Source organism: Aptenodytes forsteri, unplaced genomic scaffold (genome assembly GCF_000699145.1).
Source record: "Aptenodytes forsteri isolate BGI_AS27 unplaced genomic scaffold, ASM69914v1 Scaffold178, whole genome shotgun sequence".
Lineage (NCBI taxonomy): Eukaryota > Metazoa > Chordata > Aves > Sphenisciformes > Spheniscidae > Aptenodytes > Aptenodytes forsteri.
Genome location: NW_008795136.1, coordinates 926,753 through 949,482, shown reverse-complemented (window position 1 = coordinate 949,482; position 22,730 = coordinate 926,753). Strand labels below are relative to the sequence as shown.

Here is a 22,730-nt window from a genome sequence, read left to right as displayed (position 1 = left end):
GAATTCTTGAGTTTCATAGTTGGCTTTTGGACTGTTGATACTATTTCACTTTGACAACAGTAGTCTGGTTTCCCAAGAAAGAACAAATGTCAACTCACTACTGTAATGACTTCTGGAGATTCTTGTTCTTGGATTTAGTACGTTAATGAAACTGCTGCTTGAGGACCCACTTTAATGAACGTCTTAAAGATCTGCAGATCAGCAGGGATAAATAATAAAATGCTGAATTTGAAACTTTTTTTTTCTTCTTAGTCAGTAGGAAGTTTGAGGTGGTAAGCTGTTGAGGTGCAGTTCTGATGTGACAGCTGGGCTAACTTTCAAAACATTCTTCTGCTTGGGGAGGGTTTTTGTGTTTGGTTTTGTGTGGGGTTTTTTTTTTTAACTAGCTTTAGATTTAATTACTAATACTGTTTAACTTAGTGTAAATATTGACAAGTGTTGTGGGATGCTTCTGTTTGCAACTGTTCCATTATTCCCTCAACAGAAGTTTCACTTGCGGTTTCAGAAATTTCTGGTCCCCTTGGAGATTTCCAGAGAGTTGATGCAGTACTTAACTCTACCATACTTTTTCATCATTGACACCTAAAACAAATAAACACCTACAAGGTTTTCTCAAAACTGAGAGCAGCTTGGACAAAAGCTGAACTAAATTGCCTCTTCAGAAATCTGCATATGCTTCTTGTATGTCATTGGTAATCCTGCTGCGATTAGGATTGTTCTGTTTCTGTGCTGTTTGTCAAGGTGACTACATACTAAGTGAGGCTGATACTGTGTGTACTATGGAAAAGCTGCTCATGTGGTAATTAACACAACTTCTTACGCAGACTAATAGAGGTTGTGAGAAAGCAGAAGCAAACAGATGGAGTGGGTGTTGGCATCGCACAGCAGGGGTGCTTAGCTCTTCATAAGTGGGTCAGTAATCTAGAGCAGAGGCTAAATAAGTACAGAGGTCCTTTTGACACTAGCCCTCTAAGTAATTTGTAGTTATCTTGCTGACTCCTCCCAGCAAGCCAGCGGGATTCTAATCACATAATCCCTGTGTATCCTAAAACTAAATGTTGGCACGTGAGTTCACTTTTCTAAAATACGTAATTCGGTAGAATTTAAGATCCCGTCTTTGTGCTCTCCCTTGCAGTTTTGACACAAGTGGAGCACAAGAAGCAGTCAGTGACGAAACAGAGCATGAGCATCCATTTGTATAAGTTGTCTCCTAATGGAGCAGTTTCTTCCTTATTAGCACGGATTGTTCTGTTGAAATAAATACTTTGTAACTAGTGATAGCTAAAATCCAAGCCTTTAACAAACCAAACCATGCCACGTAGCAAACAGTCAGCTGGCATATTCATAGTCTGTCTTCATTATTTAAAAAGTAATTTCAGAGGTGACCGAACGGAGTATTAGACTCCAAAGTAGGGAAACACAAATGACTAGTTTCAGTGTCCCAGTATTTTGGTGTGATCAGCTGTGTGGTTTTTCTGTCTTAAAAAGAGAATAGATCTGCTTCATGCTTTCTTCTTGCTTCTTTTAAATAAAACTTACCAAAATGTAGTTGCTCTTGTAAAATGCCTGATAATGTACAACTAATAATAGAGTTTGGTTGGAGTAGGTTTGGGATAATGTTGACCTGGGCTGTTGTACCTCCTATATTTTTAAAATTTAAAAAAACCCAAACAAACCTAGAGGAAGGGAAGCATTGAGTTTAGACTCCTTTGTGATGTCTTATGTTCCTCTAGAGCACACATATCTGAAAATTAATGCAGAACTGACTGTGTCCTTCCTGAGCTGTAACTGCGTACATCCGTATCACATGCTGAGTTCTGCTTCCATGCCAACATTTGGGTAATGTGACAACTGTATTTAGGGCCTTATCTTATATGAAGGATGAGTAGTAATGGAGATGACCTGCCTATATGGAGTACTCCCCAGGTACAACTGTAGTCCTCATTTACTGCATGTTGTAACCCATCCAGTCTTCCCCAGAAGATTCCGTCTTGCACTCTGCTTTCGCTTACCCATTGTTGAACCCGCAGAGCACTGCTGTATCTTATCTCCTTGCTGGCAGCTTCCCTGTTCTACTGCTGATGTGGTCTGCATGATGCAATGCTGAACTGAGGCATATGAGATCACTCAATGTATAGGTGCACCTTTTTTCCTTCCAGCATATGCGGGAGGATAAAGAAGAGATAGGTGCCTCCCATCAATCTCAGCATCTCTAGCTTTCATTCGTGTTAGCTCTGCATAGTGAATATAGCTTTCATGCATGCCCTGACAAAGGCTATTTGTAGTTGGGAGGAAGGGGGCAGCTAAAAGATGCATCTGTAACAGTATACCTCCATTTTCTCTTTCCAGATGTTTGCGTACTCATCTCAGTACTGTAGAAGGGTTTGATACAGCATCAAACAACTTCCTGATTGATAACTTAACTTTCTTCTTGAACGGATAGAATTTGTGTTGCTGTTAATAGTAGTAGTTATACTACAGTTACTACGTAAACTTGCTTTTGATACTGTGTGTGGAATGGGACTTAACACTTGAATCTTAGCTTTAATGGGAGGTCCTGTGTGTCTGCAGAGGAGGCAAATTTTATCACTGCTTTGTTAGAGGAAACTACAGCGCAAAAGCAAAGCAATGTTGAATGTTGATGGAAAGTGATCTGGCAGATTACTGGCTGAAGTAAGGTTTTAAGACCAACTTCCTTAAATCCCAATTCAGAGATTCTTTGCTGGGGTGCTAGTACCATGCAAATGCTTTAGAGTCTTAGGCAAAATGCAGCAGTTGCTTCCAGCGCAGAGAGAAGGCTAATACTCCTGTCAAACCCTTGCTTTCCAGCCTGCTGTGGCATTAGAGTTTTAGAAGGTATTATGTGAAAAATGTTTTTTCTTGCTTAACAGTTCAATATGTATGTAGAAAATGCAGTCTTATCTGTGCCCTCTGTCCTTCTTGCTTAACATGAGGATAGCATCCCTTGCTCTGATTCCTGGTTTTCAGAAGCTTATTTTTGCTTTTTCTGCAGCCTCCCAATTCTGACTTAAGTGAGAGGGGCTCAAATCCTGCCGTTGTTTTTTGAAGAATGTAGCTGATTTGTGGAATTTACAGTCAACAATTAGACTTCTGAAGCACCTGGCTTCTGCTTCAAATATGAGATGAATTCTGCATTTTTTTTGTACCATCCAGAGGCAAAGAAGAAACCCTGCAATGGGTTCCATGGTTTTGGGAATATGGAAGATTGTGAGGGAGTGTTGGGAATGCGAAGCAGACAGCTGCAAGTGAAGTGGCTGGTTGGCATTGAAATTAGGAGCTACTTACTGACGAATTTCACTAGCACTGCTGCTTCTTAGAGCTTGCTAGGATGAAGTAGTATTTTAAAACCATACCTGTTGCATATCTTTCGCTTCAGCCAATAGTGAAGGCTGATAACTCTTTAAACTGCTATCATGGAACCAATCACACCCTGATTCTCCTGAGGAAATAGCGTGGTGGTGGTATTTAAGCATTGCATTCAGAATACCTTTTTAATATTTTTTCCTTAAGAAAGTAAAAATGTAGTAGTATATTGACTGCTTCTGAAGGCTGTAATGGTTTTTTTTTTTGTGAAGCAAAAATCTACATATCCAGGAGTTTCTTTTCCATGTGACTTCTGAGCCTAAAAGGCTGCTCTTGGTCTTAAAGTGACTAATGCTATTGACACTTGACTTCTTTTATTTGCTTACAGTGTCCAGGAAATAAATCCAGTACATCTTAATTTTGTTGTACTTCTGGTGTATTTTACAAGGATTCAGATACTTAAAACTGCAGAATCTGGTGCAAGTTCATCAAACGTGTGAAGGCAAGACCATTTGACATGGTCAAAATTATCTAAAGAAACTATGTATTTCTCTATTTTGCTGATGTTACTCCTTCGCTTGCTTGTCCTGCAGCCCTTTCTTCGTTCCCTGCTGTGAGTTAGCATTGTGGATAAGATAAGCAACCTAGGCATAGCTTATGGCACATGTTAAAATTGTTTTCTGAAGGCTGGCTCTCTTTATTAGTTAATAGAAGCCTCCATACATGGAACTTGTTAGTGCCGATCAAAGCATCTACAAAGGAGTTAACTGCAAAAGTAAACTAGGCAAAGAAAAGACCTGTTTAAAGATGGGACAACTGGCTTGGAACTGCTGTTTGAGAGCAAACAAATCTTTTAAAATGATGACATTTTGATGCTTGTTTTCTTCACATAACTGAGTAAAAAGTAATTTCTAATTTAGGTCTAAAGGGCACAGTTCTTCTCGAATATAACCTGTGCTACCACTTAGCATGGTTGGTTTTTTTTTAATTCCTTGGGAATATTTGTCAGGAAAGTGATCACATAGCTGCATGCAGTAACCTAGTTTTAGGGATGCTTTTGATCACCCGTAGAGCAGAGTTGTCAAGCTAATGTGGCTTCTAGAATAGATTGTTTTCAAGCTTTAAGATCTTCCCCAAAATAGGTTAGATTGTTTTCAAGCTTTAAGATCTTCCCCAAAATAGGTTACTTCAGAGGATAGCAATACAGAAATTTTTATTCCTTCTCAGGTTAAAGCCATAGGATATGGGTGATTTCAACAATTACACTGGGGGGGGTGGCATGTGGAAAGTTCCTCTGGAAACTGTTTTAGGAGAGTGCCCAACATCTGCTGCTGAACTATGAGCGAGTTAGCTAAGAGGACAACAGCAGGCGGTTGGATTGGCACGGTAGATCCTAAAATAACATTGCTATCCAGACAGAGGTGAAGTCTGTTTTCCCAGAAACAGAACTTGGCACTGTCTGTTAGTTTGTAGCAGAGCTGGGATAATTCACTCTTCACACTGGGGATGGGCATTGATTCTTAATCATAGCTCACAAGCTGAGAACTGCTACGTATAAAGAACGTCTTCAAACCATATACCATATTTCAGTCTGGATGCATTCACTTAGATGTAAATTGGTTCTATAAATGTTTGAAGACTATAGTTGAACATCTTAAGCTTTCTAAAATAAGTATAGATATTTAAGACAGTACATCAGAATACACTAAAGCACCATTTTTATTGCTAAGATTACAGGAAGAGCGTGCTTGTAAATTGTTTGTTGATAAGCTGACTCCTTTTTCTCATGACAGGATTATTGAGGATGAAGCAGAGCCCCCTCTGCTTTTCTCTTGTTGGAATTTCAGTAAAAATAATGCTTTAGAACAAGGCCAAAGTGATCTTTCCTGGAAGTATGGTGAGAGATGGCTGAGATTTTGGGGAGTGTTGGCCAAGATTAGCTTCAAAATCCCCTGATCCTGCTTGTGATAGCTGGTGCTGTGAAGACTTCGGCTGTGTTCACTGGAAAGGTGTAGCAGGAGGATCAAATTGCCCTTGCTCTTCTCAGTCCCGTAATTATGGTGGGGCTTGAATGTTGTCTTTACATTCTCTGTAAAAGACTAAAGGAAGTTTTTGGTGGTTTCTAAGTGTGTCGCGCCAGGCTCTGGCCTCCGCAGGGCAGTAGGGACAGAATGATGGTGTGCTTTGCAGTGGCTTCCTGTTGTGTGTGACATCTCTTCATCTCAGAGTTTGCCCCGTGCGTACATACTCCTGCAGCAGCTTGCTTTGTAGCTTCCCGACTTCCTCTTAGTAAATGGTGTTGTGCAGCCCGAATGTCAGGCCTTGCAAACAGACAGGCAGCTGCTTGCCAGGTGAATAGAGTCCACCTGCACAGCCTGAACGCAAAATGTGAAGAGACAGTCCTGCAAGAGAAACTGTCCGTTGTTGCTGAAAGTGGCGAGTTGACTTTGGGGGTGTTTTTCTGATGTTTTGCAGTGTCTTCTAATCTGTGTTGAGAGTTTCTTTCAAGAACTTTATGATGACAGCTTTCAACTGGTCCGTGTTCTGTAGTGCTGTATTGTGCAGTCTGGATTAGTGTGCAGAGAGAACAAGAGTGCTCTGAGAGACTGCACTAACTCCCTTGGGGTCTTTCTCGGAGCTGGGGTGGCAGAAGCTGGTACCTTGTTTTCTAAGACCATCTCCTGTCCAAAGATAAATGGGTCCAGCCCTTCTTAGTTTCCAAATGTTCAGGATGGTGTCATTGTAGACAGAAGGATGCTGGCCCTAATTATATATATGTAAAATGACATGCTTAAATTCTAGGTTGCAGAACACCTTTAGATGCTGCATGGACATATAATGGGAAATAAAAATTCATGTCAAGTTTGACTTCAAGTCTCTATGAAATTTAATTTCTAAACTTGAGGTAAGCAATCAGTGAGACAGTTTTGTACTACCTGTTTGAAATCTACTCTTACACATTTCCTTGAACTACAAAACTATCTTAAAAATTATAGCCTCAAGTTAAACTATGCTTGCTTTCTCCTGTTTGATTCACAGCATCAGTGTATTTGATGTGTAGGGTAGGATGCAGGATTAATATGAGCATAAGAGAATGCTTTTTTTCCTAATAGTACATTTTTCCTCTACCAGCACTTCCTACTTGAATGGCCACTTTAGCAGCAAGACCTTATTCCTGATATCTGTGTACAGAAGAATATATGTGCAATCAGTAGGGCACTGCCTAGACGCTGCGTATTACAGCAGTTTGGGCCTTGCTGTAGTGTAGGTAAGTCATTCTTTAGAAGATGAATTTGAAGACTTAAGTTTTCTAGCCTTCTAACGCAGTGTTGATTGAAATTAAGAGTAGTGGTTGTGTTCAAGTGTAATTGAGTGAGGTTTTATTAAAAATACTAAAACGTAACTGTTAACTTGGTTTGTTGCACAGCTGTGGCTGATGTTGAGGACTGAATTGCTGTAACTAAGGTTAAGCTTTAGTGTAGACACAGTTCAGGTTACAGCATCTTATAATATTAATGTCATCCTGAAAAAGGAAGTCTTAGAGTATTAAACAAAGAAACTTAGGGCTGCCAGCTTTAAGCTTGTGCAATTCAGAAAGCCACATGACTTACCCACGTAATTTGTTACAGAGTTGATATGCCAAGCAGAAAGTATTGGCATGTCATTTGAGGTAGGTCAACGTGTAAAAATATAAATGTGCAAGATACTTGGCCAATAGCAAAATGCTGCATAGTTCAAAGGAGCTTGCCCCTCGAGTCAGGAGGAAAAATTGTTGAATTTTGGGGACTATGTTGTATACTAACTGGATAAAGGCTCAGAGGATGTGGATTCTGGCCTTGGCTCTGCTGCTTTTTCCCAGGTAACCTTACAAGTTTTTAATTTGCTGTCATTTTTCAGTCTGTAAATTGAGATGAATTTTTGTAAGACATGTGATAATGCCACCTCCCCACCTCCCTGGTATAAGCTGAATTATTTGGTTAGGGAGTTTAAGTCATTGTTCCCATTGGAATATCAGTGATATGGAAAGCAAACTTAGGGGTGAAAAGTTGTTGGAATTTGTGGAAGTTTTTTAGCTTCAAGTTACTGTTGCTCCTCATTAGGATTGCCTTAATGGTAAGAAGCAGGAAAAGTCAGAACCAAAAATAACTGTTAAAGCTTGCTTGATTATTATGCCATTAATTGTTTGGCAGGTTAACAACCGATGCTGGGGCTGTTGAATTTTAAGCACGTGAAAAATAGCTACTTGTGATTACTTTAGTGACTTACCTGCTCAGTGGATCCAGGTACAAAGCTCTAACTAGGAAGAATAATATCTGTATCTGACACTTCATGCTGCCGTTAAGAAGACATGTTGGTCACTCAAGAAAAATAAGTTGACTGTGCTTTATTGTCAGTATTGAGCCCCAAATTATCTCATAAATAGTACTTATTTTTCTCCAATAAAGGAATTGGGGCTTTAGTCAGCCCAAGTCAATGCTAAACTATTCCCTGGCTTACTGTAGTAATTAGTGTCTTTATATCAGGCCAACTATTCAGTGTGGCAAAGATTCTTTTCCTCATTATATTCTTCTTTTGTAGAAGTCAGCCAATTTAGTTTTCTTGGTACTGTAACAAAACACCTGAGTGCTGTTTTCACTAGTGTGAATGTTTTATGATAACCAGAGCAATTTTGCAGGAAAGCCTTCCCAATTGTGTAGCTCAGGCTGTTAGCCTAGGAAGAATTTATAGGATAAACAACATACTGCAGTTCTTTTACTGCTGCAGCTTTGAACACAAATAGCTAGTTAACGGGTTCCCTGCTGATTTAATCCTGCTTGTAATCTACACCTGCTAATTTAATAAAAGTAATTTCCTGTGTCTTGTTTACTACTTGTTTCTGTTCACTTACTCTGACTTGGTTGCAGTGCTGATTGGTGGAAAACTTCTAAAATTTACTGTATGCAATGCCGTAGTCTCATCATGAACAGCTTTTGTTGGCTTCTGTCATGCTGCATTGTTTGAAGCAGACCGGCAGGATACAAGAGAACAATCGGGAGCTGGAGTAAGTTCACATCTCGCTGCATATGCTTCAAAACTGGCAGAAGAACAATGAGATTGGGGAAATCCCCTTGGACAAGTGCTGCACAGTAATCTGACTTCAGCGTTTGTTCAGAAAAGATCCCCCAAATTGTGGCTTTTTATTCCGAAATGTACAAGCAAGTTTCAAGAGGTCAAGAATTGAAAGTTTTCATTTAGAGTCTTTGCCTGTAACTGTAGGTAAACCGACCATTTCTTTGGATGCTTGGGTTATCTTTTCTTAGGTACTGGACAGAGAAAAGCCTGATGCAAAAGAAGCAAACTCTGAGTTTTGCTTAAATGCAGAATTTCAAAGTTACTGTTTAGTTGAATTGGTGAGTTACATCCCAGAACTGGTCTTCACTTCCTCTTAGTTTTGTGGGAGGCTTCAAGTCAAGTTCCTCTGTTGATACTTGAAATAATTTTAACTCGTGCTGTAGTTTTGAAATTTTGAACAAAGAATGTGGACTCTTTCAGCTTTGTGGCATGGAAAGTTGCGTTTGAAATAGTGTTTGACTCTTGAGTCTTTGGTTGAAAAAGTCTCTTTTCTTTAGCAGACAACTCAAATGTGAATTTCATGGACTCCGACTGCATTTTCCAAGAACCACTTCTGAACCTTGCTGTGTTTGTGTAAGTTTACAGCAGCGCAGCATCCAACCGCCAAAGCTTATTGATAGGTCTTTACATCTTTCTGTAACAAATCGCCCCTTCTGTTATAGTGGGGGAGACTTGAATAGAAACTTAAGGGCCGTATCAGGGAGGAATTCAAGTGTGTCCGTTCTGATGAATTCCACAAAGCTAATAATGAAAATACCTTTTTAGTTCCTTTGTATTTAAATTTTCTGTGTAATGTTCTGACTCTGTCCCATGTACCTGTCTTGCAGACTTGATTCCTTGTCTAAGCACAGTTAGTAACCAAAAATCAATGTTTTGCTATCCCCTATATGTCTTAATTAGATGAATATAGTAGGAGAACAGAAGGCCTACTAAAGTGATGGTGCCTGTTGCAAGCTGCATTGGTGGCAGCCATTTTAAAAATGCTGTCTGTAATAGTCTGTTCAATGATGGGAAGACGTTTTTACTGGAGCACAGTGTCAGCGTGTCTGTTCATCATGTGGGAACCCTTCAACATTCTGGCCAATAACCACAGACATTCCAAGAAGGATTTAAGCAGCTCTCCTTGCAGCGAGAAGCCACATAACCGTTTACTTGAACGCTAATGTTCCTCAGGCCTTTGAAACTCTCATCTTTTTGGCTGCAGTAGGACAGGGAGAGAGAGCAGGGCAACTGCCACCTCAGCAGAGGGCAGATGGTGGTAGATCAGGGTTGACTCCTGTTAGGTGGAGTGACGAAAAGAAACTGTTGGATGTCCTGGGAAAGTGCTTTAACTGTTAAGCAATTGCATGTGAGGCAAGAGTGCTTGTGGGCATCGCCTTCAGATGCGTGTTCTGGGTGTGGATCGTGAGCAAGATGCCGAAGACCTCAGGACTTGTCCATGATCTTAACAATTCCTTTCTGTCTAGCTCTGGGCAGCGAAGCTCAGAAAATAGATTTTGATTCTTGTTGTAGGGGTGTCCCCTGCATACTCAGATTTTCTGTCAGTAGTATCTAATGGGGGGTCCAGTATTCTGTTCTGGGCCTGAGGAGAGCAGAGGCCTGTAGTTAGGCACCTTAGCTATTAAGTCTCTCTTGATTTTGCCTTTGCTAAGCACATAAGGCAATATAGTATCTCAGCAAACATGCTAAGTTCATTTTAAAAATTAAATACTGCTTTCTTGTACCTGAACGCTGAAACTCTTCAAGCCTTTTATGGCTTCCTTGCTAGTTGTGAATTTTCTTTAATTCTCATAAAATATGGGCATTGCTGTGAGTGAAGGTAACGTCATTGTCAGACTTAATTTTTGTATTTACATATTTATCAAAATGACGTAACAGTCATGGCCAAAGTACCATTCTGTTCTCTTCCTCAATACGTCGCTTGGGGAAGCTTCCTCTATGATTCAAACCTTAACTTCATTTGAAATATCTTATAGGAAACACTGCATGCCTTAGCTATATGATACTTGATGTTTCTTTGCATTTTCATTTTTAGAGATAGTCTCTTGTTTGGACATGGGTCAAGTTCAATGTATTCTCTGTTTCACCAATTTTCTGCTAGGTATACATGGCTTGGGCTGCAACAGGGGTCGTTCTGGCGTGGAGTAGTGGCTTCCCTGCATTGAGCACTTTATATATAATTACACTATATATTCTGTGTTCACTTGTCTCCCTGGGTTTCTCGAGATGGGTGTGTAATTCATAGGGGAAGCTGTCCAGAGGCAGCTTCAGCTTGAAATGAGGTATTAAAAGATCCTGTAACTGTTGTTCTAAGTTTTTGCCATGTTAGCATATTTTCCAAGGAACATGGATAAGATACGTGTCTTGCAGAGCTAATCCCTCCCTCTCACTACCCCAAATACCCACTAGTTTGAGGTTAGTCAAAATGTCACATCTTTTTTCAGCTGCCCATCAGTTGCAAAACAGCCCACTCATGCGGTAGCATCAACCGCTCACCCACTTGGAAGATGACGGACTACTTGAGAAAAATTATTTGACTTAGCCCTTGGTAGCTGTACCTGTTAGCTTGTGGGAAAAGCTTTCACTGCACCTACTATGACTAATAGCGGTTAGAGAACTTGAGATAAAGGTCATTTTTTAATGTCTGTCTGGTGCTAGTCCTGAAATGTGTATGCCGAGGTCTGTTTATGTCTTGAAAGTGTGATCTTCTATGAGATTGCTATCTGCTGTTAACAAACCAATTTGTTGTGGATAGATCAGCCAGTATTGTGATGGATATGTCTTCCTATAAAGATACTTTGTCCTTTGATACTTCTGGATCTGTTAAAGGATCATACAGAACGTTAATCTGTGAAACTGCATTGGGTGTCATCTTAACTCACTGCATGATATTGCTTACTAATACAAAACAGAAAAAAGAAAAAGTAACCACATGTGGTGTGAAATGAAATTGAGATGAATCTGTTAAGTTGTTCGTTCCTTATGTAACTTGCAAGTAAAAGGTATTTAACAGCTTGACATTGTTCCCAGTCTGGAAGACCGTGCTAGTCATCTGTCTCTTTAGTTGGAGCATTTCAGTGGCAATTTAAATATTAGAAAGGAATTGCTTGATCAACTGTTTTCATAGGCATGGTATAATGAGAGTGGAGGACAGATGGTGATTTCTCAGCTAGACTGAGCTGCTGAACATACTTGCTTCATAGCTGCCTGCTACATGATGTGGTGCAACGTCTCGCTAGCTACCTGGAGCTCTGATTCTTTTCCTAAATGGACGTTTTTGGAGCGTGTGTTCCTGGTTGTGTTTCCTTTACTCCGATAACAGAGTTCTGATCCTTTATTTCTTTCAGGAGGTGGTGGTCTTGTGTTCTCTGGAAAGCTTTTGTCAGAAAGTCCAAAGACATTTTCAAGTGTGATGTTCTCAAATGAAATACAGATACCTTATCTTCAACATGAGTTTGCTCAGACATGTAATGAACACAGTACTTTCAGCTGTGGGAATTTCAAACTTGCAAACTTCTATATCAGTTGAAGCGCTGTATTTACATTTCTGAAGATACTGTAAGAAACTGCAAAATAATACAGCAATCAGAAAGCCTTTATTGGAAATGATAGTGTAACAAATGAAAGCAGTGTAGGAATTCCAAGTTATCATTTCAAGAATGCCATCTTAATGTACAAACAACCATGTCCTCAGAGCTTGTGGATCCACATGATAGTCTCTTTTTTTTGTTGTTGTTTGGGGGTTTTTTTGTCCTGCCTTGTTAGTCTCTGGGGAGCTGCCATTGTGAATACTGTTGTACGTATGTCGTCCACACTAGATGCAGGGCATCTACAAGTCACTGTTTTTGATGGCTTTTTTGAACATATGACTGGGGGGAGTAAATCTGTGTTGTGGTTCATCTTATCTCCAGTAAGACTGCTTCAGAGTTTGAGATACAAACTGCAGCTGCTAAAAGCTGTGGTGTTATATTGGGAGTGGGGAACTGTAGGGCAAGTTTCCCAGCAAAGCTGTTAGCTCATGATTTCCATAGGCTGCTTTTGCATGCTCCGTCTTCAGTCTCTAGCATAAGACTTGTGGCCAGCTCCCTGCTGACTCTTAAGGGAGGCCGAGCTGTACTGCATGCCTTTTATTTCTTAGTCCTGAACACCATCTCTGTGCTGCTTGACCTTGCCATTTAGAAGCTTACAAGTTTGCAGGCTGCTCTCCACCTGACTTTGAACAGAGAGTAAAGACTCCTTGATAGGATCTGCATCGGAACAGGCCATATGGACAACAAGAAAAGAAATAAATATTTTACTTCTGCTTGGTTTCCATGGCATCCTGGAAAAATTGCTCTTGAACTCTGAGGTGCTATCCTTCGAGCATCTCCTAGCATCGAGAGAAAAATAAAGGTAACACTGATTGTTGGCTGCTTTATTTTGTCTGACAGTGCCTGGGATAGCATGTCAGGATTTGGGAGAAGGGATGAGGATAAAGTGCTTTGAAGAGGCCTGCCTTATATCTGTATTTTTGCCTTTGTAGGCAGTTTGTTGAACATGTGACCAGGAAGAAGTGTGCCTTTAGAAAAAGCAACAGAAGCATATACTGTTCATCAAGATGACTTGTTGGCCTGGCACTCTGCAAAACTGGAAGAAACTAGCTACTGGCCCTGAAATGAGCAATGGGCGGCTCAGATGTTAGGCTGTAACAGAGTATCTTTTGTACCTCATGTTCCACTTTTGCGTCCCCTGTGGACATCCTTAAAGTTTAAGCTGAAGTAAATGGGAGTTGTTCAATTACTTTTTTTTTCTTTTCCCACAGTGTTAGAGAGGTTAATTGTATCCTGTGCCTCCTGCTTTTCTGGTTATGTGTTAATTTTTTAGCATACATCCATTTATAAGGAAGGTTACTTAAGTCATTTTCCTCAGTTCAGATGCTGCATTTTGTATTTGATGTAATGATTTTGAATGTATTGCAAAAAATTCTACGTAAACTTTATTCATAAAAGGGTTCTGATTACAAGATCTTGTGTAATGGTTCCTGGTTTATATTCCACTAAATATGCACATACATAAGCATTTCTTTCTTGGACATAGTATGTCCTGAATGTGTGTGTGTGTGGGGAGGAGGGAGGCAGGGAGAGAAGGTACAGTTACTGTTTTGAGCAAGTAATCTTTCTGTATTGCATATCCTTGAAGAAAAAGTCTGCTTTTGGATGCTGGGGGAGAGGGCAAATAAGGCTTTTTTTTTTCTTACGTATGTAAGACCAATTGCTTAAATAAAAGTAAATCTAAGGGGTTAGAGGCACTTGGGGAAGCACTCATAATTGTGGGAGCCGAGTGCCCCAGCTGCCAGTTTTACTATTGTTGAGTTTGTACTGAGAGAGAAACCTGTGCTTTCAGTTCTGTAAGAGCTTTCTTTTCTGGAGTCCAGGGCTCTTTTAGACATTACTTAATATCCTTTTCCTAGACTTAACAGGCTCTGTTTCTCCTTTGAAGAATAGAAGAATCTGTAAGCAAACTAACTGCCCACCTGTACTTATAACATGTGTAAATATCCTTTTAATCTGGTTGCTAATACTACCCTTTAACAGAACTTTTCTAGGTGTCTGCTTTTCTACCCCAATGTCTATCACAGAATGGTTTCCATGGAAGAATCTTGTCGATGTTCCTCTTAAGGATGAGTGCCACTGTGACCTGTGTAAATTGTTTTTAAGAGGAATTCACACTTGTGCTTTTTATTAGGCATTAGTCAAGATATTAGCTCATCCCTCTAGCAGGTGCTTAGAAGAAAAATCATTATTTCATACTGAATTACTGAATCTTTACATTTTCTGTTGCAAGAAAAATGTGTTACTTCACATCATTCACAAGCAGGAATGAACTGCTGTAGCTTTGAATCATGCCATTTGATGAATGTGAATGCCTGGTTATGTACATTTGAGTGAGTAGGTGACACTTTGTCACCGTAATATGGGATGATGGAGATGCAAGCAAAAAGATTGGTCAATTCTGACCAATGATGTAGGATTAAAAGAGGAGTAGGGTAGATAGCTCATGAAAGTAAGTTAGCATTTGCATTGTTATTGCAGATCTCTCATGTTTTCCAAGTGAGCATAGTGCAAATAACCTTTTCCCTGGCCCCCCCAGCATGGGAAAAAGAAACCATGAGCACCCTACATTTAGTAGTTGAGATACTTAGGTCAGCCATACTACATTTTACAGGAAGCTTTTGTTCAGCCAACTGGCTATACAGCTAGCTGAGGTGCTGTTTGCAAAGACAGGTAGCATAATTAGGATTGCTGCTGGCTGGTACGTAGACATTTTAGGCTGTAGTAGGGAGAAATGCTAATTGCCAGTATATAGAAAGGACTGTCAAGTCAGACAATAAAAGCAGCTACACATATTTTCATTTGAAACCCAGAATTAAGGAAACCATGATCAGGCAGATTTGGTAGGAACTGTCGTCTGTGCTGAATACAATACTATATGTAAGCCAACGAACTTCTTCAGTTGCTGACTTTGATTCATCTGTATTACACCTAAGCCTTTCAAATCAGTCTTTCCTGTTACTGTTGTCTTCGAGACCCTCTCTGAGGTAGTTCCAAAGGTTTGGTACGTGTCCCTCCCAGCTTTACAGGTTCTTGAGCCCCAGTTGCGTCAGGAGGAAGATAACTGGTATGAGAGGAAGGACTCTCTTCTTTAATCCATCAGTCAATCCTTTTCTCAAAGTTAGTATCAGTGGAGTAATGGACTGTCGTCACAGGAGTGAACCTCAGTCCAGCTACACCAGTGAGGAACCAGAGCCCAAGTCAATATAGCAGTGTTCCTGCCTTGGTTTCCTGCTCAGTATGTTGCTGTATAAAGTCTTGGATCTAAGATCTTACATAGTAAGATTTAAAACAAACACAGAAAAAGTTAGTATGCAAGGTACTGATCTTCAATCTATAGACTATAACCTGTTTTCTCAGGCAACTTTTACAGAAGCAGTCATGAGCAATGTTAAAGCAATGTCATTTGCCCATTTGTTATGAGAAAATGGAATTCCATAAATCTAGTGACCATTTCTTACTGCTGTAACTCCATTTTTGGATAGCTTGGTGTAGCTCTTGAAGCAAATTGTGCAACTCTTCTCTGCCCCCTTGACAAAATCTCAGTCAAGGTAGTAAATCCTGTAAATATTAGGCTGGTGTAAAAGTGTTTGTGTGCGAAGTAACTTTTCTAGTTCAAGTGAAAACACTATATTCTTTTCTGTTGTTATTGCATTTTTCTTGTTCAGTCTTTGAGCGAAAACGTGAGTGAAAACAAATGTCAGTTTCACATCGGTAGGGAAGATTTTGCATGAGAATTCTAGAATTTGAAAACTAACTTTCATTCTCATCTCCCATTTTAAAACAGATAGATGGGGTACTATCACAGTTTACTGAAATTATTTTTCATTTCAGTCACAGCTCCAGCACTGCAAATGCCTCAGAAAAGGTAGGGACAAACAAATCAGATTCAGTGGAAGAAAGGCTCGTGATTGTAAGATGTAGAAGAAAGACAAATGGAGAAGATTGCCTTGAACGTGGACTTGCAGACTTGTTAGTGGCTGTAGATTCTGAAAGATTCCGGAAGAATGTTAGGGGCTAGTGTAATACTTCACAAATAAGCAAGTTAAATGTCCAAGACCATTCTATAATGACTCCTGTATAATATGGGCTTTGACTAGCGTAATGCGATTTGCATTTCAGGTTTTATTTGTTGTCTTTCTAGTGCTACCACTTCAGGTAAAGAGGAGGCTGCCAACTGACCTCTGTGCCTTTTAGCTCCTTTAGAGGTGTTCCACTTCTTTGCAAGACTTTGAAGAAGAAAGTGGAATTGTAGTTATATATGAATTGTGATGATATTTAACACCTTCTGTATAAAGTTTCTGGTACTTTGTATGTAAATATCTTTGAAGTGGTTCTGTCTGCTTTCATCTGATATTGTACTTGTTGCAAGCACTTTATTTAGTACAAAAAGTACCTAGAGCATGCAGCATTGCCAATACTGTAAATAGTGTTAGTGGTAGGATAGTTGCTTTGTTCATTCTGTGTCTCAGTAAAAACTGGTAATAAATTCATAGTAGCAACAGCCTGGAATATACAGGTACCAGCCTAAGTGTGTGTGTGACAGTTTTAGTGCACGTAGGGTACTATTTAAAACTCTGCTGGCTTCGGGTTCTTTCAACTATAGCCTCAAATAAAACAGCATCTCTGTAAAACTGGAGTATTATTGACGAGACCTACCACCTTTATCCCTGTCTGTATCTTCTATTTTGCAAATGCGCTTGGGGAAAGTACAGGGGTGTCTTGGAGTGTGTGCAGTGCCGTGCCATGCGTAGGCACTAGTTTGATGCTGTGGTCATGACTGTTTGGACAGTACTTGCACATACTTGCTTGGATCTACAAATCAGTACATCTGGCTTTTAACTGTGCTGAGAAACTGAACCTAATTAAGTGGCCTAGGTTGAGTACCAACCTGAGGTGGCTTTATTAGTTGGCATCTGGACATTAGTGAGGGGACTGTGGATTGTTCTGTGTAGCTGCAGCTCCAACTGCTGAAGTTTCTAATTCAGAATTAGTGCCGCTGCAAGCCAGGATGCAAATGGTTTTCTGTATTCGCTAAGATGAGGTCGTACTGTCACAGACTAACATTAATATGCTGGTTGGCAATGGTTATCTTATCCTGTTCAGCCTTATCCTGTTCCTTTTTTCACCTACATGGGTCAGCGTCCTTTGCCACCTAATCGTATTGCAAATATAAGAATCTATTTTTGGGCAGCGTGTTCCAGTTGAGATGATGTCCATCTGTATTTTTGGACTCTTGAGTGTGACTATAGTGTGTTACTTTAGACTGTTTCATCCCATGTAGTTCATATGTGGTTATTAGGGATTTTGATATGGACTTTGATTCCTCCAATAGGTATATAATACATTAAAGCAAGCAGTCGTATTGCTTACTTACGAGAGTGGCACAAACCACGTTTGTCCATGTTCATTCTTCATGGGGCAGATCAAGAATTCCTCTGTATTTGAACAGAGATTTGATAGTCCAGTTTTGTAGTAGACTTACAGATACTACTATTCCAGTAAGATAGTTTGCACTGTTGGTGCTGATTGGCAACATCACCCGTGACACGTAGACTAGGCAATACAAATACTTTTTGGTTGTCTTTGATATATAGGTTTTTCCTGTGTCCACATTTTTCTTGTGTGTGTCAGTATTTTCTGTCTTACTAAAGAAAGGCAGTTTTGGCACTTTTTGTCTCAAAATTGTGAAGCATTGCTACAGCTCTTTGCTGTTTAGGTAATTTCTTGCCCAGAGTAGGGTTTTTTGGAACTCAGACTTTCCTGTTAAAGGAAATGATGAAATGGAAGAAGTGAAGGCATACTGTGTGCTGTTGCATGCTGATAGCCACATTAAAGATTCTTCTTGCCAGAATTGTACAATATCATCTGAGATGCTGCTCCTTATAAGCAGATGAAAAGTCAGGTTGAAATGCCAACTCTTGCAACCCTTTCCACTTAGGGAAAGGCTTTGATGGAAGTAGCTTTGATTCCACCCAGGAATAACTTGTCTGACCCTTTCTTCACCACATCGGTCCTCTGGTCAGTCCCGAGATAGGAATTGCAGGAGTTGTCCCAGGTTTAGTGCAGCTTAACCAGATGTCTGCTAGACTTTGACTTTTCCCTAAAAATCCCTGGATCTCAAAGAGTAGTTGTTATTCCTTGCAAGTATCCTTTGAGCATTTCTTCTTTCTCTAGGAAATGGTTTTCTTCTGTTAGAACTTCAAAACACCTGGGAAACTGAGCCAATTTGGTGCTTTATATCCCTGAAGTCCCTTATAATAAATTCACTTATTTTGTGGGGTCTGCAAAAGCAGCAATCTAGTATTCAGGCAAGCTTGCTCTGGGAGTGCTAGAGGCCACAGAACATGGTGATTTGCTAATCTAAGCTAGTGTTGAAAAGATAAAAATATTAGCTTTTGTATAGTTGACCTCGTTTCTGTCAACAGACAAATTGTTTTGAGAACAGCAATGAAAATGTTCCTTGTAATGAAAGTGTCTGCTCTGGTGGGAGAAAGTATATTAGCTGTAAGCTTGTATTTTGGAGTATATTTAAGTGCTGTCTACACAGGAAAGATTTAAGTACAGCTTGGATGCAGGAGCCAAATTATATTTTGGAAACAGTGATGGAGGATATACAGTGCTGCAGTATACAGTGAGTTCAAAACCAAAAACCCCTGTTTGGTAAAACATGAAGCCCAAAGTGTGCTTCTAGACTTGGGTTTGAGGGCAGTCTGCTTTCTAAAGGTGAAATGGTGATATGTCTTGGCTGCCTCCCTCCTCATAAATTAAACGTGCCTGGGAATGTTCCCAGGCACCGTGGCCAACTGGCTCAGGACTGCCTCGTCCATACTCTTAAACTCTTAGCTACCAGGGCAGGGTGGCTGCATCTGAACTGCCCAGTGCCAGTGGTCCCGATGGTGTGCGACTCACAAACCTGGGAATTGTGTGGGAGAGCAGTAATTGGCACGGCCCAGTGCTGGGGAATGTCCTAGCTGCTTTCTAGCATACATGATCATGTTCCAGGGCCTGGGAATGTTTCCAGACAGGACTTAACTTATGAGTACAGATGTTAGTCCTTGATTCTTCCAAATTCTTTATGGACTAAGGCATAGAAGGACTCTTGACATCACAAGGGATTTGGGATGCTTCAGAAAGGTAGGTTTAGGAGAGAATGCCTCCTATTTATTTTGGGGCAGTAATTCTGTACTACTGAAAAATCTGTACCTCTTGTCTCCCTTTTAGATGGATTTAGTGGTTGTTTAAATATCTTTCAGAATGCAGTCACCTTCTTTCCAGGCACTACCTTTCTGGGTTGAGCAGGAGTGTCTGCCCTCCGTCATGGTATTGCTTGCGTATGAAGGAACGTACTGTGGCCTTTCATGGAAGTGCCGTGTATGAAGTATGCTTTTTATGGTTGTGAGGAATTTCATTCTGATTTGGGATGCGTGTGCGTGAATATTAAGTTTACTGTCTGGGTGACGTGGTGGGGGGACGGTCTTGCATCTTTTAGGCAGTGGATCTTTTATGTGAGCGGGAGAGTGGGGAGACCACTTTATTTCCTCAGATGTTTCTTCCAGTGAACAGCAAAAGCTGTGTTGAGCTGACTTTATTGATCATACAGGATGATTTCCTGCAGGCCCTTCAGTGTTTGATTGTGGATTATTGGAACTGGAGTATAGTCCTAGTGTAGATGAGCCAGTAAAACATTGATATTAATCCCAGCTGTAAGCATACGTACATCCTAGAAGACAGCATGTCATGTAAGCTGCTGAATATTGGAGAAGTTTTGCTCTAACTGATCACTTTTTCTGTACCTCCTGGCCTGCCCTCCCTCCATGGTGTCCTGAGTTTCATTGCAAGCTATGGCTCCGTCACACAGTCACTTCAGGATACTGTTTGTCTTTCCGTAGGTTATGGAATATGCTGTCAGCTTTGATAGTTTGAATATTTATAGAGAGAAGAGGTTAGCAATATAAAATACTGTTCCTGTTCATCGTGCTTTATCAAGGGCTATAAAATTTTACTTTAAGCTGTCTTAAGTCTTGCGTAGCAACTGTGTGGCATGTCACATTTACACCAGTGATGCACCCCACAGTTTTGGGACCGTGTAATCTGTGTGACAGCATCAGCTTTGGAGCACTGCTTTGTATAAAGGATCCATTGCTCAAAGGTAGTAAGCTGTCAGAGCTGACTGTGTCAATTAATATGCAGCAGGCTTTGTGTCTGCTGATTGTTCTTCTAATTTTAATGTGCGTGATGATCTGTCTTACCAGCAGTAGTGGTGCATATTCAAGGACACAGTATGGCGCAGGGATGCTCCCTGATGTCCCACAGGCTGCCTGTGTGTTTTCAGGGCAACTATTTCAATCCTTACGCAGCTTCTGGCAGCCCACCATCCTGGAGGCGTCTTCGGAATATGAAAAAGAGAGGTTGCAGGCTTTACTGATGCCGTGATGGTCAGTATCCCTCTTCTGCCCGCTCTGTTTCTGGAGATGTGTGATGCTGCCTGTGTCTGAGATGGATATAACTTCTTCAGGACAGTTGGCTCTTTTGAAGAGCGGGATGTATGTCAGAGAATGGGCCTTTGCGTGTGGCTCTGCTGCTCTCTACTAGACAAAAAGTCATCTAGTACAAGATTTTACTTGTGTCCATAATCCGTAAAATGTCAAAGGCCATATTTTATTCAACGGTTTTATTTGTGATAAATGCAGGCTGCTGCCCAAAATTACACTCTCGCTCCTCCTTCGTAGTGCTTGTGTAGCTCCACAGTGAATAGAAGAACTGATCTGGCTGAAAAGTAACTCAAAACATTAATTTTCAGCCACATGTTCTGTGGTCAGATAGCCAGTTCGTTGATTTGGGTTGCTGCTCAATTGCATGGACATTTCAGCCTCCCTGGAATGGCATTAGAAATGAGGCATGTGGGACAAAGCAAGAAGGGGACGAGAACCATTCGTTCCCTCTGTCAGTAGCCCACACATGTTTTATTAAAGTCACCGTGGAATTGAGGTGGTTGTCAGCCCTGAAAGTGGTTTTAAGTACAGTGCTGTGCTGTCTGCTCTTTTGTTTCATAACACTAATGAATTTTCCCTGTGTAGGGGCAAGAAATAAAAATACCTGCTTCACTTTTCTTTCCTTGAACACTCAATCCAAGCTTGGGAGTGTATCAGCTAAGCTTAATAGCTTAAATTTAAATAGCAAAGCCTGTATTTAAAACCAGGAGTTTGGTGAACTTGGATTCTTTCTGTTGCAGCTTTTCAGAGGCTATTAACTTTAAAGGTAATGTAGCAGCCAGTCAAACTTCAGGCTTTGTAATTAGGGAGTGGAGTTTTAAGTTGCTCATCAACCAAATTCTCTTCATTTCTGAGGTGCGAAGTCTAGTTGTGTGTTACTTATGTAAAATAAACCGTCAGTTTTCAGTGGTCACAGAGCTGTGATAGAGCTGAGCTTGATTTATGATTCTGAAAACGCGCTGCCCGTTTACAAGCCCATGCTGGTTTCTTGCTTTACTTAAATCTGCTGCTGCTTTTAGTTCGTGCTTATCAATGGAGGCTCCTTTTTCTTCACCAAATTGGTTCAATGACAAGATCACAACAGTAAAGAAATAGTTGTCTTTCCTTTCCTCCTGCTTGATTTAGCAATTAAAGTTTTGTTATTCTATAGTTAAGGCTTAAAATACTGTACTGTGAAACTGTGTTAAACATTCTGTGTTTTGTATGCAGTGGAAAAGAGTATTCAGTCTTTTAATCAAGGATAGTACAGAAAACAGAAGTATCGGTTACAACGCGCTTTTCTTCAGAGTCCTGTTGTCCTGTTTTGGGAAAAGCAGCAAATTAGTATATGCATGGAGAAAGAGATCAATGCTGAAGTGGTGGTACCTGAAAGTTAGGTTGTGATGTTCGGTTTCAGATACACATGGCCTTTGTTTGAAGTCTTAAGGAAGCTTATGTTTAAAAACAAACAAAAACAAAAAACCCAATCCAGAAACTACCCTTTAAAACTGAATTTTGTTAAGAGCTAGGCTGAGGAAGTTTTGCCTGTTTTAAGGAACATTACAACTGTATTGACTACTTAAAACCAGAGAACTTGTTCACCTTTTAAAAACATTACCATTTACCTTGAATCACGTGTTCCATTTTGATAGCCTCCTTCATATAGAAAATATAGCATGAGATGTCAGTTTAAATGCAAGTCTAACAATGCTCTATCTTCTATGTGAAAGGAAGTATTCTGTACATTTTTCCATGTTTGACATCATGGTGTTTTGAATAACCATGTTCCATATTCATATCAATTTTTTGTTTTTGTTTTCAATTTATGCACAGCACTTGCTCTGAAATTTGGGGACTGAGTACACCAAACACGATAGATCAGTGGGATACAACAGGCCTTTACAGCTTCTCTGAACAAACCAGGTGAATATTCTGCCCTCTCTCGCATCATAGAAATCTTGTGGGAGGGATTGGCTTTGGAGGGTCTGTAATGGGATGCTTTAGCTGTAAAATAGACTAAAATGCTTCCTAGGCCTCTCATGGTACAGCATTTTAAAATATTTGCTTGCCAGTGTAGAAATCCAAGTGTTCTCAGCTGATGTTTTGACCAATGAAACTCTAATTCTGGAATATTCCTTTTTCACGCCAGTGCCATTGAAAGAATGGGAAGACTTGTTAAATGCAAGCTCTAATGTGATTTGGTATTTATATTAACAAAGTTGGGATACTT

The 22,730-nt window shown here is 40.2% G+C and overlaps 1 protein-coding gene across 3 annotated transcripts in view; it reads left to right on the top strand.

Moving 5' to 3' along the window:
* SMAD2 (SMAD family member 2) overlaps positions 1-22,730 on the top strand; it is a 40,316-nt gene that overhangs the window by 2,270 nt on the left and 15,316 nt on the right. For 2 of the 3 annotated variants that reach the window (XM_009278436.2, XM_019471849.1), the window contains exon 2: positions 22,334-22,423. The exons of the other annotated variant lie outside the window; for it this stretch is intronic. In XM_009278436.2, the coding sequence (XP_009276711.1) occupies positions 22,334-22,423 (90 nt within the window). The remainder of the gene's footprint in view (positions 1-22,333; positions 22,424-22,730) is intronic. 3 annotated transcript variants of the gene reach the window in all.